This window comes from Pantherophis guttatus, chromosome 1, assembly GCF_059756535.1.
Source record: "Pantherophis guttatus breed Tessera chromosome 1, ASM5975653v1, whole genome shotgun sequence".
NCBI classification, from domain to species: Eukaryota; Metazoa; Chordata; class Lepidosauria; order Squamata; family Colubridae; genus Pantherophis; species Pantherophis guttatus.
The window spans coordinates 302471488-302487369 of NC_142063.1; the positions used below are offsets into that span (position 1 = coordinate 302471488).

The 15882-nt window shown below is 39.9% G+C and overlaps 1 protein-coding gene and 1 non-coding gene across 3 annotated transcripts in view; one reads left to right on the plus strand and one right to left on the minus strand.

Annotated features, from left to right (window-relative positions):
• HAAO (3-hydroxyanthranilate 3,4-dioxygenase) overlaps positions 1-4893 on the minus strand; it is a 39956-nt gene extending 35063 nt beyond the window's left edge. Inside the window, exon 1 of one of the 2 annotated variants that reach the window (XM_034427683.3) lies at positions 4189-4893. Coding sequence is in view for 1 of the 2 variants with exons in the window: in XM_034427682.3 (XP_034283573.2) it covers positions 995-1077 (83 nt within the window). In the remaining variant the exon portion in view is untranslated. Of the gene's footprint in view, positions 1-994; positions 1277-4188 lie in introns of those variants that run through there. The other variant, XM_034427682.3, reaches the window with a different exon arrangement.
• Positions 4771-4864, plus strand: TRNAI-UAU (transfer RNA isoleucine (anticodon UAU)). Its single transcript has 2 exons — positions 4771-4808; positions 4829-4864. It is a non-coding gene; the product is annotated as a tRNA-Ile (tRNA).
• Positions 4894-15882: the final 10989 nt, after the last annotated feature.

Sequence of the window (15882 nt, forward strand, 5' to 3'; positions counted from 1 at the left end):
AATGTCTCGCTGTGTGTGTTTGCTTTAGTGATTCCCTTCAAAACAGATGTTTTCCATGTTCATTTGTTCTGGAAGAATCATTGATTGATTAGATCTTTAGACAATATATACTAATTTGTTCTTTTAATTTCCTACTTTTTTCTCCCATTAAATAAACTGATTTAACTGCTAACTTCATATGACAATAAATGTAACACAGGTTGATTAGTACATAAGATTATATTTTTATACAGGATGTTCTCTTTTTTTATTGTTTAAAATAAATAAAATATGTAAGCTGTGCAAGAGTAGGGAAAAAAAGAAGACAACATATGAATTTTTGGCAGGAGAAGCTTGTAACTCAAGGCTTGTGACTTCAGATATTTCCTATTTGTTTTTGTATCTTTTAAATACCATCTTATTATCTTCTCCATACCCCACTCTAGTTTATAACTTTTCTAACAAATAGTTGGAAAACAGTTGCAGAAGACATAGATTTGGAGATAAAGAATTACTGCAAACATGCACGTAGGCAGACTTAGGAGTTGGCAAATGGGAAGTGATGAAGACACTAACATACTGTATATACAATACATGAAACCTAAGTATGTGCAATGTCATGATACAAGTATGTAAGGGCAGTTTTGCTCTGGAACCTCAATAATAATTTTTGCATCATCACAGTTAAATTTGTAAGTCTAGATGCATGCATACTTTACTTATAAATTAAGATAACATACAATTTATAGGCTATTTTGAGTTGAGAAATGCCAACAGCTTCTGAATTAAAACAATACTTCTAGAGAGTAACGGCTATAGATTTTTGTTTAAATTAGAATCCAGAGTTGTCATTTATTGATTGACAAGTTTCCAAATATAAAGCAACCTTTAGGCTAGCTTAGGAAAAGAGACCATAGCCAAACATCAATTGCTTTGTCAGAAACATAGCAATTGACTTGTTCAAATCTTGGAAAAATAAGTAGTAGTAGTAATAATAATAGTACCCATCACTTACATAAGCTTATTGCATACTGGAGGCAGAAAAGCACCTTTGTTTTCTTCTACCCATTCCTTTACATTCACAAGTGTGTCCTCCATGATAGCAATATGCTCCAAAGGAATTGGTACACAAACTTACTAGGTCTGGCAACTGTTTTATAGGCTATTGCAAATGAGTGTCTCTGTATAACTGGAATGATGGGTGTATGACAGGGCACTCTCCTCAGCTGATGAGTTTAAGATCCAAAAGGTTATTTAGCTGATTACTTAGCTGAAGGGCATTCTCCACAGTTTAGCCAATGATCAACTCACACACCAAAAAGTACCGTATGTCTAAGATATCTTCCTCACAGAAATTTGTTCAATTTTAATAAAGAGAATGCATTGGTAGAGTGAATTATTTTTGTGCCCTCTACTCACTGTCACATATAATTATATCATTAATATCTGACCTATGTGTAACATAACATTTCAAGATAAAATATTTTTAAAATCATTTTTATCTCTATAAAATATAGCTTTCTGGAACTTGTGTGTGTGTATAATATACATTTTCAGATAAAAAAAGCATACCAATTCAGATTTAGATTTTATGCAAGTAAAGAAAACTTGTTTTACAAAATCTTACAGCTGACTTTACAGAACATGATTATGGAAACATTTATAGCAATTGCCACCAACTTGGATAGTTAAAAGGAAATTAAATAAGTAACGGGATAAAATTATTGGGAACTACTAATAATGATTATCACTAATAGTTTCATTTCTCATGATGGATCCTGTCATCCTGGAATGTACCCAAAAGCTTTCATTACAACTGAGCAACATTACAATTCTTGCTTTGAGGTTTCAAGGTTACTTTGGTTGACACTGCAAACAGCCACATTTGATTGTAAATGCAGAAGAAATAACTTGTAGAGCATAGATAAGTGAATCCCCATAAGTACCACATTGCATTTACTATTCTTTTCCTCTCACTCCTGGTTACTTCCCTCCCTTATTCCTTTTCCTTACAATTAAATTAATAAATCCGAATAGCAGAAAGATCCAAATGTGAGTTCATGTTGTTATTTTTTTGACTGATGCTATTGTTAAATAGATGGGTTTGAGTTGCAGAACATACTGCAGTTACATATTTTTGTTGTAATCTTACTCAAGTATAACAGGTAAAGCAAATTTATAGAAGAGACCAACTATTAGAAAATTATACATTGAGAAAAATTATACATTGTTCTTCTATGAAGATGTAGGCAGGGGACCAAGATGTCATTTCACTGTGAAAAGATGACAGGCACATTATGCATATGAGAGAGTTACTAATTCCTCCCATACTCTTATCTTTGGCCTATACCTCTTGGGAAAACTTGGGAGTGCTGTACAAAAGTGTTAGTGCTGTAGCAATAAATACATATACAGCAAAATAAAAAAAATATTTTCAAACCAACCTTGACTCCAAATGGCTAAATCAATTTCAATTTTTTGGGCGGTATTATAGAAGTGTATTTTCTTTCTAGGATTTTTAAAAACTTTTTAGTCAATCTGATACTCCCAAGTGGTCTCACATCCATCTAATATGATCAAAATTATTCTAAAATAGGATTTAGAACTGATTTGATTTCTTTTCTATTTCCTCACTGATTATTGACAATATCTGATTTCATTTATTAGCTCAATGGATCTTATAGCAGTAATGTCTGGTCACCTGGACTTTGTTTTTGGGTCAAGCTTTAAGAATTTAGTATTTTTGTTTATACAGTAAATTTTGAGTGTAAAACTCCTATTCCGAGAGCAGTTTGCTATTTGAGTTGATAGTTTAGATTAACAGAGTTGGGAGCAGGGGTGAAATCCAGCAGGTTCTGGAGAACCGGTAGCAGAAATTTTGAGCAGTTCGGAGAACCGGCAAATACCACTTCTGGCTGGCCCCAGAGTGGGATGGGAATGGAGATTTTGCAATATCCTTCCCCCAGGAGTGGGGAGGGAATGGGGATTTTGCAGTATCCTTCCCCTGGAGTAGAGTGGGAATGGAAATTTTGCAGTATCCTTCCCCTGCCATGCCCACAGAACTGGTAATAAAAAAAATTGGATTTCACCACTGGTTGAAAGGGACCTCATAGGTCATCTAGTCCAACCCCCGCTCAAGCAGGAGACCCTACACCATTTCTGACAAATGGCAGTCCAAACTCTTCTTGAAAGTCTCAAGTGATGAAGCTCTCACAACTTCCGAGGGTAAGCTTTTCCATTGGTTGATTGTTCTCACTGTCAGAAAGTTCCTCCTTATTTCTAGGTTGAATCTCTCCTTGGTCAGTTTCCATTCATTATTCCTTATCTGGCCTTCAGGTGCTTTGGAAAATAGCTTGACCCCCTCCTCTCTGTGGCAGCCCCTCAAATATTGGAAGACTGCTATCATGTCTCCCCTGGTCCTTCTCTTCACTAGACTAGCCATGCCCAGTTCATGTAACCGTTCTTCTTATGTTTTAGTCTCCAGTCCCCTAATCATCCTGGTTGCTCTCCTCTGCACTTTTTCTAGTCTCAACAACTTTTCTATAGTGTGGTCACCAAAACTGGATGCCGTACTCTAGGTGTGGTCTTAAAAGAATTGTGTCAGAAGTGGGATATGAACCGCCTCCATTCAGAGACCAGAATGGTAAATAAACTAGTAAATGGCATCATTGCATAGTAATGAGGCTGACCGCCCTAGAGATTATCAGCATAAGTGCTTCAGTAACCCCCTCAAAGCCAAAGGGTTGAGGTTCTTGGTAAACTTTTTGGCAGCTGTTTGGGCTTGAATGTCTGTAAGCAAAGAAAGATTCCCCCCTTTACTGTGGGGAGCAAAAGCTGAATTATGAATCTGAAAATGTACTGAGAGCACATGCACCAAAGACAAATTCCTTGTGTTGGCCAATAAAGAATTATATTCTATTCTAAAAAAAGTGAATATAACCTGTTAACAGTTTGAATTATGAATACTTTCACTTATCTGCCAAAGATGCCTATGTTTTGTATTGTTAAAAGAAATAAGGGGTGGACGGTGGATCATAGATGCATTTTTTAAATTTCTTGGGCATCTTGAGGGACAAAAGTTTTCATTGTTATTTTCCAAATGAAAGAAATTTCTAATCTGAGAGGAAAGTTCAATCTTTCCTTTGCTCCTACTTCTTTGAACGCCTGCGACAAAGTGTTCAGACCCGGGGACGATCCTAACGCACCCACCCCAAAGGCGCTGGATCGAGGGCAGTCGATGCCAGCCACGGGCAAGAGGCAGCGCCCCTCTAGGGATTCCGTGCCGACCAGTTGGGGAGAAGCCCAACTTCCCCCATTCCTCAGCGGAGTTTTCTTTCGCGGCCACGACCTCCACCCGTTTCCCCCAAAAGACGCGAGTCCCCTGGAGCATATACTGAGGCTTTTCTTCAGCGCCAGTCCCACCGGCCGGCGCGCCTTCGCTACTTAGGGTCTATTTCGCGTCCTGCTCTTCTCCCCTGCCGGGGAGATGGTGGTCAATCACAGGCCCCATCCCGCGCTGCAATGGAGTCTCGCAGCGTCACGGCCGCGCCAGGGCCTAGTAACAGCCGTCACCGCTAAAACAACGCGACGGCTGAGGAAGGGGAGAGAGAAAGCCGATCGGCCGGCAACAAATAGAACTCGTTGCTTCTGCCTCTCTAGTGCGGGACTTCTTGTGGCCCGGAAATTCAGAAGAAAGAAAGAAACGGGGAGAAACAAAAAAATAAGCGCGCTGAAATGGCGTCCGCTGCGGTTGAGCCCTTGATAAAGCGTTCGGGAAGAGTTGATGTCAGGGCTCCAGTGGCGCAATCGGTTAGCGCGCGGTACTTATACAGCAGTACATAGCAGAGCAATGCCGAGGTTGTGAGTTCGAGCCTCACCTGGAGCACAAGTCTTTTGGGACCGTTCGCTTTTGGGATATTTCCCCGCATTTATCTGCAGCTCGCTTGCTTCGTGCTATCACGGATTCATTCTACGCGGAGAGCTACCAGGCGAACGCAAGTCATGACAATTGCAGAGGCACCAACTTCAAAACTGCTTATCAAACTGCAATTTATTGTTAGTGAATCTTTTCATTAGTATAAGTGCAGTAGTTGTATGTTTTAAGTATTTCATTATTTCATTATTCTGGAGGAGAAATATTCATGTGATTTGATTTCATAGTATAACTAATTGTTTTTTTTAAAAAAAGATATTACATAGGATCTCATAGCTAGATTACAATTTTAGGTTGAACATGACAATGGGAAAATTAAACCCATATTGAATAATGCATTTTCCCCCAATGAAATCCTTGTGTGTTCATTTTACAATTGTTACAGGAATAGTTAAAATAATAACATAGGGTAGTAATGGTTAAGCTATGTACTTCAGTGTTTCCCAAGCAATCTATGGTCAACATTTGAGAAAGAATACTTGTTACTCCTTTGGTAGATTTGCATCCATTCAATTTCAGTTGTCAAACAAGTACTTTATCCATGAAGAAGAAATGTTCATAAATGTCTCCTTAAACATTAACAATAAGGAAAATTATTTTTTAAAAAATAATTATTAAAAAAAATTAAAAATGGTTATCCATAGAGTATCTAAGTTTTGAAGGTCTTGCCACCATTTCTTTCAGCCTATCATTATGAAAGGGTATTTTCAGCAACAAGTATTAATGTAGGTGGATTTTTTCAGAGTCAACCAATTCACTCCAAATATTGATACAAGTACAGGTAATCCTTGATTAATGACTGGTTGCTTAGTAACCATTCAAAGTTACAGTGGACTCTCCAGAGCTACTACTTATGACCTGATTTCAAAGTTCCAACCGCTACAACTTTCCCCCTGCCCACGGTCATGTAATTGCATTTTGGGCGCTTGGCAACCGGCTTGCATTTAGGGTTGTTTGCAGTGTCCCACAGTCTTGTGACTGTGATTTTTTACTGGCTTTTGACCAAAAATGCCCACTGGGGAAAATGGGTTTGCTTACCAACCACCTCATTTGCTAATAACCACTGCATTTGCATTTGCTTAATGGCCATAGCGTTCACTTAACAACTCAGAGCCTGAGTGGCGCAGCAGACTAATGCTACTGTTAAGATATGTAAAGAGCCTTGGTAGTACAGTGGTTTAATGCACCCTGTTATTAACACAGCTGCCTGCAATTTCTGCAGGTTCGAATCTTACCAGGCTCAAGGTTGACTCAGCCTTCCTTTCTAAGGTAGGTTAAATGAGGACCCAGTTTGTGGGGGCAATAAGCTGACTTTGTATAAATATACAAAAGTATGAAGGCTATTGCTTAACGCATTGTAAGCTGCCCCGAGTCTCCGGAGAAGGGCGGCATATAAATCAAATTAAAAAAAAAATGCATTATGTGTAGCAAAATAATTGTGTGGATGCAGTGAGAAATCAGGTTTGCCTAGAGCAGGCCTGAAAAACATGAACATGTGGCTACCAAGCAGCCTTGTGAAACTGTTGGCGTTTTTGGAAAATTCAATAAATCTGTTACCACCAAACAGTGCTGCTTCCTCAAAAGACAAATGACTGAGCATCTCCAACACCTTCAGGCCAGGGGTGAAATGTAAAATTTGTTACTACCGGTTTTGTGGGCGTGGCTTGGTGGGGTAATGTGACTGGGTGTGGGTGTGGCCAACTTCCCCCCCCTTTTTTCTACTTTTCAAAGCATTTTTTCTAATGCTTTGAAAAGCCTCTGCTGATCAGGCAACTCAGCTGGGATTGTCAGAGGCTTTCTAAAAAATGCTTTGAAAAGCCTCTGACGATCCCAGCTGAGCCGTGCGATCATCAGAGGCTTTTTTTTTAATTTTTAAAAGCGTTTTTTCGTCGGAAGAGGTTGTAGAAAAAATGCTTTTAAAAGTTTTTTAAAAAAAGCCTCTGATGATCGTGCAGCTCAGCTGGGCATGGTGGGGCGGGGGGCGCAGGGATTTTTGCTACCAGTTCTCCGAACCACCTGCCACCATCGCTACCGGATTAGGCGATCCGGTCTGAACCGGGAGCATTTCACCCCTGCTTCAGACCTCGCTAACATCACTAACTGTCATTACTGCTATACGGGTAGTTTTCAATCCACAGCCATGATTGGGACCAGAATCTCAATTGTTTGAGCAAAGTGGTCATTAAACAAACACATGACTTCCTCAATTAACAATCGCAATCCCAATTCTCCAGGTTGTGATGTGATTAAGCAGTTGTGCTGGTCATTTAGTGGATGGAGCGAAATAGTTGCCTGCCTTAGGGGGAGACAACTTCCATCTGTGTGCAGTAGGAATTCATATGCTGGGCTGGAGAAATGGATTTCCATCTTGTTTTTTCAATCTGTCTTCTTTGTGTGCAGAAGGGAAACTCCTGCACTGAGCTGGAGAAACAAAGCAGGGATTATGAAGAACTTTGTTTTGTTTATCCAGCCCAGTGTATAGGATCCTCTCCCCTCCCTTATTTCTTCAGCCCAATAATGAATTCTGCCCCACCCCTGCCTGGTGCATGAAGAAATATTTTGGCAGGTGATAACAGTTTGATACCACCTTCCCTAATGACTTTCTCAAGAAGTTAGCAGAGACTGCAAATAGTCATCACATGATCACAGGGAACTTGCCAGTCTTGCCAGTAAATGCGAAAAAGTTGCCAAACTTCCAGATTACGATCATGGGATGCAACATTTTACAACCAGTTGTAGATGGAAGACTACCTGTACCACCTATTAGCTATTAAGTGCACTAGCTGTTCTTTTGTGGCCTGTGATTATTTTAAATTTATCAACATGGCTCTTTCCCCTTTACAAGGTGTGCAGACCTAGATGCCCTTAGCTTCTTTATAGCTCATAGGAGCCACAAAGAAACATAAGGTACACAATGCTTATTTAAAGGATCTAAAGATAGAAAAAGTCCCATCCAATAAAAACAGAAATCATCCATAGCAATGTTTTTTTTAATACAAAACTGAAGGTAATGTATTTTTTTTTTCTTTTAAGTGACTCCAGGTATTCCTCGACTTACGACCACAATTGAGCCCAAAATTTCTGCTGCTAAGTGAGACAGTTGAGTTTTGCCCCATTTTACGACCTTTGTTGCCACAGTTAAGTGAATCACTGCAGTTATTAAGTTAGTAATACAGTCGTTAAGTGAATCTGGCTTCCCCATTGACTTTGCTTGTCAGGTCGCAAAAGGGGATCGATCACATGACCCTGGGACACTATCATAAATGAGTCAATTGCCAAGGGTATGAGTTTTGATCATGTGACCATGGGTAGGCTGCAACTGTCACAACTGTGAAAAACAGTCGTAAGTCATTACTTTCAGTGCCGTTGTAACTTCAAATGGTCACTAAACTGTTTTAAGTCGAGGACTATCAGAAGTAAATGAGATACCACAGTGGACAGTGCACAGATTTAGCACATATATATTTATTTTTAAAAAGCAATTCAATTTCTATATTTTTTTCACACAAATGTGAGTCTGCATTAAGTGGCACTATTTTTAAGATAAGAGTTAAATGACCAAACTTAAGGACAAAAGTGAGCGTTTGAAAAACAAATAAATCTAAAGGGCAATTTTCTGAAATAAAGGGCTACCTATTGTAGAAAGGGCTACCTATTGTAATAAAGGACTTATGGTCACTGTAAACAATTCTGACTTTTCTCAGGCAGAAAGTTAGTGGCGAAATGAAATGCAACAATGGCAGATACTAGGGAAACAATGACATTTTCATTATCAGAATTGCTCCCCACACGGGTAGAAAAGTCACCACCTTCTTCCCCTATGCAACTCCTGTCAAAAACCCGCTGGTTTAAAATGAAGAATTGCCTTCATCCCGCCCTCGTTCTTCCTTCCAACCCCGGGAACTTTGACGTGCAGCTCATAAAAGCGCGCGATGAAATGAGTGGGAAAAACAGACAACAGGAGAAACGCCACTGTGCCTCCTCACTCTTTCGCCCTGCTTGTCTCCCAATTTCCCTTCTTCGTAGGCCTCCTTCCTAACGCGTTTTCTGCCACCGACCTCCCGACCCGCCCTTCCCTCCATGATCTCTCGGGCTGCGCCTCCGCCCAGCTCGCATCCTCAGGCCGGGCTCGGCTGGGTGAACGCAGCGCCTCGGCGGGAAGTGCTTCCGATTCGTCTCCGCCCAGTTTCGGGGGGGTGGAGGGAGGGGAGTTTCCAGACATTTTTCTTGGACAGGCCTCTGCACATTGCAGGCTTGCAGCCTTCCCAAGGCGCGGCGAAAGAAAGGAACTCCTTGCTTCACTGCCCCGCGCCCACCCCACCCCCGGTTCCTTGGAGACTGGGAGCTCGGTGGTCTCGGAGGGTTTCGTGGCTTAAGGCAGTCTCTCTATCTCCCCCTCCCCGCTCACACACTTTCTGCATGCGCTCGTATTGTACAGTTTGGGAAATGAAGAACGAGTTGAATATTCTCAAACTTGGCTATATTTGCGCCTACCAATATTAGGTAGGTCAGGTTGGCCTACTCTTCAGGACGGCTTAGAAATATGTATCAACATGCTTAAGACAAAACAGCGAGGCGCAGATGCTGCTGTTCTCTGCCTTCACTTGCCCATTACATTGGGGGAGGAAATGAAATAAAAATGCGCACACCATCTCCTGATTGAATCCAGATTTTCTAGCATAGGTGGTCCTCCGCCTAAAACAGCTCGTTTAGTGACTGTTCCAAGTTACAATGACACTGAAAAGTGAGGTGACAATTTTTCACACTTATGACCGTTGCAGCATTCCCATGGTCACATGATCGGGGGGGGGAAAGCAGGAGCTTGGCAACTAGTTCATATTTAGGACAGTTGCAGTGTCCTGGGGTGATGCGATCAGTTTTTGCAATCTTCTGATAAGCAAAGTCAATGGAGAAGCCAGATTCGTTTAATAACCGTATTAGTAACTTAACAACTTCAGTGATTCACTTAACAACTGTGGCAAGAAAAGTTGTAAAACGAGGCAAAATTCACTTAAAAATGTCTCGCTTAGCAAGATAAATTTTGGGCTCAATTGGGTTGTAAGTTGAGGACTACTTGTATTCGTTAGAACACAACCTCAACTTATTTAAGAAGTGTGGTCTCTGGCTGGAGAATTCTGGAAGTTCAAGTCCACACGTCTTAAAGTTGCTGAGGTTGAGAAACATTGCCCTAGAAAAACCATGCAAGGAAATTGTGAGTTATCTTGAAGTTATTTATGCACACATTTCCTGATTTTTGGTGGTTGTGCACAAATCCTTATGTTTTCCCAATAGAAATGCGAGAAACATAACAATTCTTGAAGAGGTTAATGATAAAATTTTAATATTTGAAATATTTATATGTTTTTCTTGTCTTGTGCTATTTTGTTCCATTGTTATTGGATAGCGCTCATGACATTACTCTAACATGGGAACAGAAGTATAGGTAGTCCTCGACTTATGTTTTTATTTATGTTGCTAAGTGAGAAATTTGTTAAGCGAGTTTTGCCCTATTTTACGACTTTTCTTGCCACATTTGTTAAGCGAGTTTTGCCCTATTTTACGACTTTTCTTGCCACATTTATTAAGTGAATCATTGCAATTGTTAAATTAGTGACACGGTTGTTAAGTGAATCTGGCTTTCCCATTGATTTTGCTGGTCAGAAGGTCGCAAAAGGAGATATATGACCCTGGGACACTGCAACTGTCATAAATATGAAGCAATTGTCAAGCATCCGAATGTAAATCATATAACTATGGAGATGCTGCAAAGGTATTAAGTGAAAAATGGTCATAAGTTCCTTTTTTTAGTCCGTTGTAACTTCGAACAGTCACTAAATGAACTGTTATAAGTTGAGGACTACCTGTATAAGCTTTGCTTCTTTTGTCCTTGGCATTTTGCTAATTTTTCAATATTTTAAGACATCCACAGCACAACCTCAAATTTTCTTTAAAAAGAATAGATGAAATAAAATGGTAAAAATAACTGCAGAAGAAGTTAAGAGTGGTATCCTTCTGTGTTTTCTTCGCTCCTCAATAATGTATTTTCATCTTTTCCCAGAAAAAATAGGTATCAATTTTGATACCTGAGCAGAAATGAACTACAGAGCATTTACAGAGTGGTGTTTAATGTTTATCTTGCAAATAAGGTGAGAGGAAAGTTCTTTGTTCTATTGAATGCACAGAATAAAAATATGCAATAGTGAATTTACAGGATTAACTGGCCTGTCTTCTTTATTCATCACTGATACAGAAAGCAATTTATCCAGTTTCCTTACGTTATTGTGCATCTGCATATTAATAATTTATCAAAGCAAGTATGGCTTCTGAAGAGTAAAAACCTGCTTTTGCCATAAACGTTGGGACTGTGTTTCAACATGGCAATTATTTGAATTTATATTGTCTGCTTTCTACAATTTGGACAATAGATGGCGGTGTGATCACATGGATGGATAGGAAATTCACCCTCCCCCCCCACCCACCCTCCCCAAAACAAGGAGAAAACTGTTCCAAAGTTTCTAAAAATAATACAGGCGGCTTGCCAAGCATTTACAATGTTTGTTCCTCAGAGCAAAAAAACAATAGGCCTGCGTTCCAGTGGTTAGAGAAAAAAAAACACTATAGCAATAATTGGATGGACCACAGGGATTGTATATGCCTGCATGCTTGTGTGTGAAAGAGAAAAAAAATCTTCCAGAACCAATGTTTTAAAAATGAACTGTTAGAATTGAACAAGATTGGAAGCTTTATAATTTTGAATGGTATTTGTTTTATTTCTGCATGTATTTAGCAAATGAATCCAGCTTGAAAATGAAGTGAAATGAAAATTGTTTTGTCCGCAATTAAATGTTCAACAAGTAAGATAACAAAACCTTTCTGACCATTATAATGTAAAATATATGCTTTTTATTGACCATATTTTCTGCCAGTACCTTGTAAAGGAGATTTAAGTGAAACAATGTTATTTTACATGGAGGGAAGCACCTCCATGGGTACCTCAAGGTTCTATCTTGGGCCCTGTGCTCTTCAACATCTTCATAAATGAACTAGATGAGGGGATAGAATGGGAACTCATCAAATTTGAAGAAGATACGAAGCTGGGGGAATAGCTAAGATAGACCTAAGATTCAGAAGGATCTTGACAGATTTGAGCATTTGTACCTATGCAACAAGATGCTGTTTGGTAATGAGAAAATTAAAGTCCTGCACTTAGGCAGAAAAAAACCAAATGCATAGGTACAGAATAGGCGGTACTGGTTCAACAGTAGTAACTGAAAGAGATCTTGGTGTCCTAGTGGACTACCACTTTAAGCTGAGCCAGCAATATGCTGCAGCTGCCAAAAAAGCCAATGCAAATTCTGATATCCAGAGGGAGAAGATCAAGCAGTGACAATACCACTTTATACTGTACTACCGTGTTTCCCTGAAAATAAGACCCACTCCAAAAATAAGCCCTAGCCTGATTTTTTGGGGGTGGGCCTAATATAAGCCCTACCCCAAAAAATAAGCCCAGGAGATGGGTGTGGCCAGCACATGAGGTGATGAGTGTGCAGGGGCCGATGGTTGCTGGCAGCAGCCTCAGCTCACCAGCCCCTTGGTGCAGCGTAGATAAATCCAAGTGCGGAGGCAGAGGCGGGGAGGGAGAGAGGTGATCTGGATATGCTGCATGGCTACCTGGCTCACGAGAAGCTTGCAGGCAGAGGAATGGGAGGGAGGGAGGCGATCCTGACGCCTGTACAGGTGCCTGCACAAGTGCGGCCACGGGCAAGCCAAGAGACAGGATGGAGTCAGCACGTTTGGATTGCCTGCTTCCCCCTGTGCCTCTGCCTCCGCCTGCTGCTGGTGCCGCAGTGCAAGCCTCCTACGAGCCTCCCATGAGCACATCCGGATCGCCTGCCTCTCCCCAGTGCCTCTGCCTCCGTCTGGCTCCACCGCACACTTTTCACCCAGAGGAAGACTGGAAGCTTCGTCTGCTTGCAGATGGGGTGCTTTGAAACAAAACTAACTGCTCTGTTTCAAAGCGCCCCATTTGCAAGCAGATGAAACTTCCAGTCTCTGTCATTTCTCTGTCCAGGCGAAAAGTGCATCTGCCCTGGGAAGCCCTGTAAGCCGTTGTGGCTGTGGGCAAGCAGATGATGGGAGGGAGCGGATGGGCAGCTGCAAAATAAGACAACCTCCCAAAATAAGACCTAATGGGTCTTTTGGTCAAAACAAAATATAAGACCCGGTCTTATTTTCGGGGCCACATTTAGAATACTGCATGCAGTCTGGTCATCACGATACAAAAAAGATGCTGACACCCTAGCAAGTGCAGAGAAGAGCAACAAAGATCATAAGGGGACTGGAGGCTAAATCATATGATGAACAGTTGAGGGAGCCTATTGAAGAGAAGAATTAGGAAGGACATGATAACTGTCTTCCAGTATTTGAGGGGTTTGAAGAGAGAAGAGAGAGAGGCTTGACTTATTCTTCAAACCACCTGAGGGCAGGAAAAGTAACAGGTGGAAGCTTGTTAAAGAGAGGTTCAACTTAAAAGTAAGGAGAAATTTCCTGACACTGAGAACAATTAATCAGTGGAATAGCTGGCCTCCCAGGGTTGTGAATTGTCCTATCACTGGGGGTTTTCGAAAATAGACTGGACAATCATTTGATCAAGATGGTATCAGTTCTCCTGTCTTGAGCAGGTGGGTTAGACTAGAAGACCTCTAAGGTCCCTTCCAGCCCTATGATTCTATGTTTTTAGTAATGATCAAGAGACAAAGAACAACCTCTAACTTTTAAAAATATTTCAAGTCAGGTTTGGCTCATAACCATTGTGGATTCTTATTATTTGCTTACATTATACTTTTTTGTCCTGCTAGAATGAATACAAACAGACCTTCACATGGATGAAATGTACTGGATTACAAATTGCTGATAGAGAGGCAGAAAAAGCTGCTTCCAATTATGTGCTGAACATATGTGCAACTATATGCACACACCTTGTTGAATGTACCTACTTTTCTGTTGTTACTTTTGCACCCTGGATATGGATGTGTTTTACAAATCATATCTTATTCATCTCCACCACAAACCCTTGTTCTCTTCAGCATAATGATGTCCTTTGTGGAAAACAAATTATACTGTATACAGTATTCACCAGAACTTCCTTCCAAGTTATAGAAAAAGATAGGATGGGCTATCTTTTAAGCTCTTGTTCACAATCTTTCAGGAATAAAAAAAACTCCTAGTATCTTTCACAAACATATCCTGTCACCCCAAATGTTATGGAGACCAATTCATTTCTCCCCCTTCTTTAAAAAATAATAATAATAGAACTATAACTGTAAAATAATAGTTTTCCAAATGCCTGTTTTCATGCATGGCTTAAAGCAGCTCTATATTCAATTATAATATAAGAGCAGCATTGGGTAAAACGCCAGCTATCTTGCAAAAGATTCTACTATAGTTAATTTTCAAACATGAACAATATCAAATGTTACTATTTTTATTCCTACTATTCCTTCAAAAGCATTAGAGCAGTGCACAAAACAAGTTTCCCAAACAACAGTAAACGATACTCAACTTAAAAGCAATAAAATATAAAAGGATAAACTAAAAAATTATGCAGAGTAATTAATACACAATTGAAGCTTTATGTGTAAAGGTGTTTTTCCCAAAGTCCTCGAGCTGGGGTTAGACAAGAAGGACTTAGAGGGTCATCTTAGATTGTATTACTTTAACTGATTTCCATGGAAGATAAAAAGCAAGTTAGCTCCAGAAAAATCAGCAACAAGATTAACATGAGAAGATGAAGAACAATAAGCTCTTGGGTGAAGTGGTTTGGATTAATTTTTTCCTTTGAAGAAAGCTACGCCCTTTGTTTTCCATGCAGAGCCAAACCCTCATGGGGTTTAGTGTAAGCTAGTGCTTGGTGGAGAAATTCTCTCGAGTAAGGCCCAGATTATAGGTCACAGTTTGGAGGTAATACAGCAACTTGTTGAAGCTAAACTGGTGGGATGGGAAACATTCCACAAACCCTATTCTGTCTTGAGAGAAATGCATATATTAATAGTGTTCCCAGTCTAACTATCTGCTCAGAAGAAATCCTAACAACTTTAGAAGAACCTTGGGAACCTGTGATATAAGACCCCAAACATTCCAATAAAGAGATAGTATGCTAAGTGACCACTGATTAAGTGTTCAGAGGAATCCTTAAACAAAGCACCTCAAATAAGACTCTCTGTTCACAAAAATTACTAAAAAACTCACTACCCCTTTTCAAGGACGTTTTAAAGGGGGAAAGTGTCGTACAGTACTAGCATTACAATTGTTTGTAATTTGTTTTCATTGGGGTCTAGAAATGGGAAATTGAACATTTTCCTTATGCGTTCTGGTTCTCATAAAAATACCTTCACCATGTTCTATGGGAGGAAGCTGTCTATCAATGAAACTACCCCTCCCAAATCAAATACCAATGAACCCTTTCCCTATACACCTTGCTTTAATCCAGATCACTGCTTTCTGAAGCTGTGAAAAAAAGTGAAACCCTACCATAGTGACATAAATCCATAGATATAATTTCACATGCAGTCTGGTCTCACGTGCAACTAAGCATGATTACATGAATAACTAGATAATATCCATGAAGATATGCAAAAAAAGTCTGTCCTGATTTAGTAAGAGTTACTCACAAAATAAATGTAGATAGGGTTTCAATCTTATACAATGGGTTTAGTAGAAGGCAAATTACATCTGCAACAACTCCCACATGGTTTTCAGGGAAAAAGCACAGTATATCTCCAACCTCAATATACTTAAGCACTTTAGGTAAACTGAATTTTTAAAAAATGTGTCATAAAATGCTTCCCCCAGCTTTATAACATCAAATCCTAATTTGGATTCTTTCTTGCTTGGAACATTTTCTTCAAGAAACCAATTTAGAGCCAAAGCTGGCCTGGAATTTACACAGGCCAAATTTGAAACTTAATTTA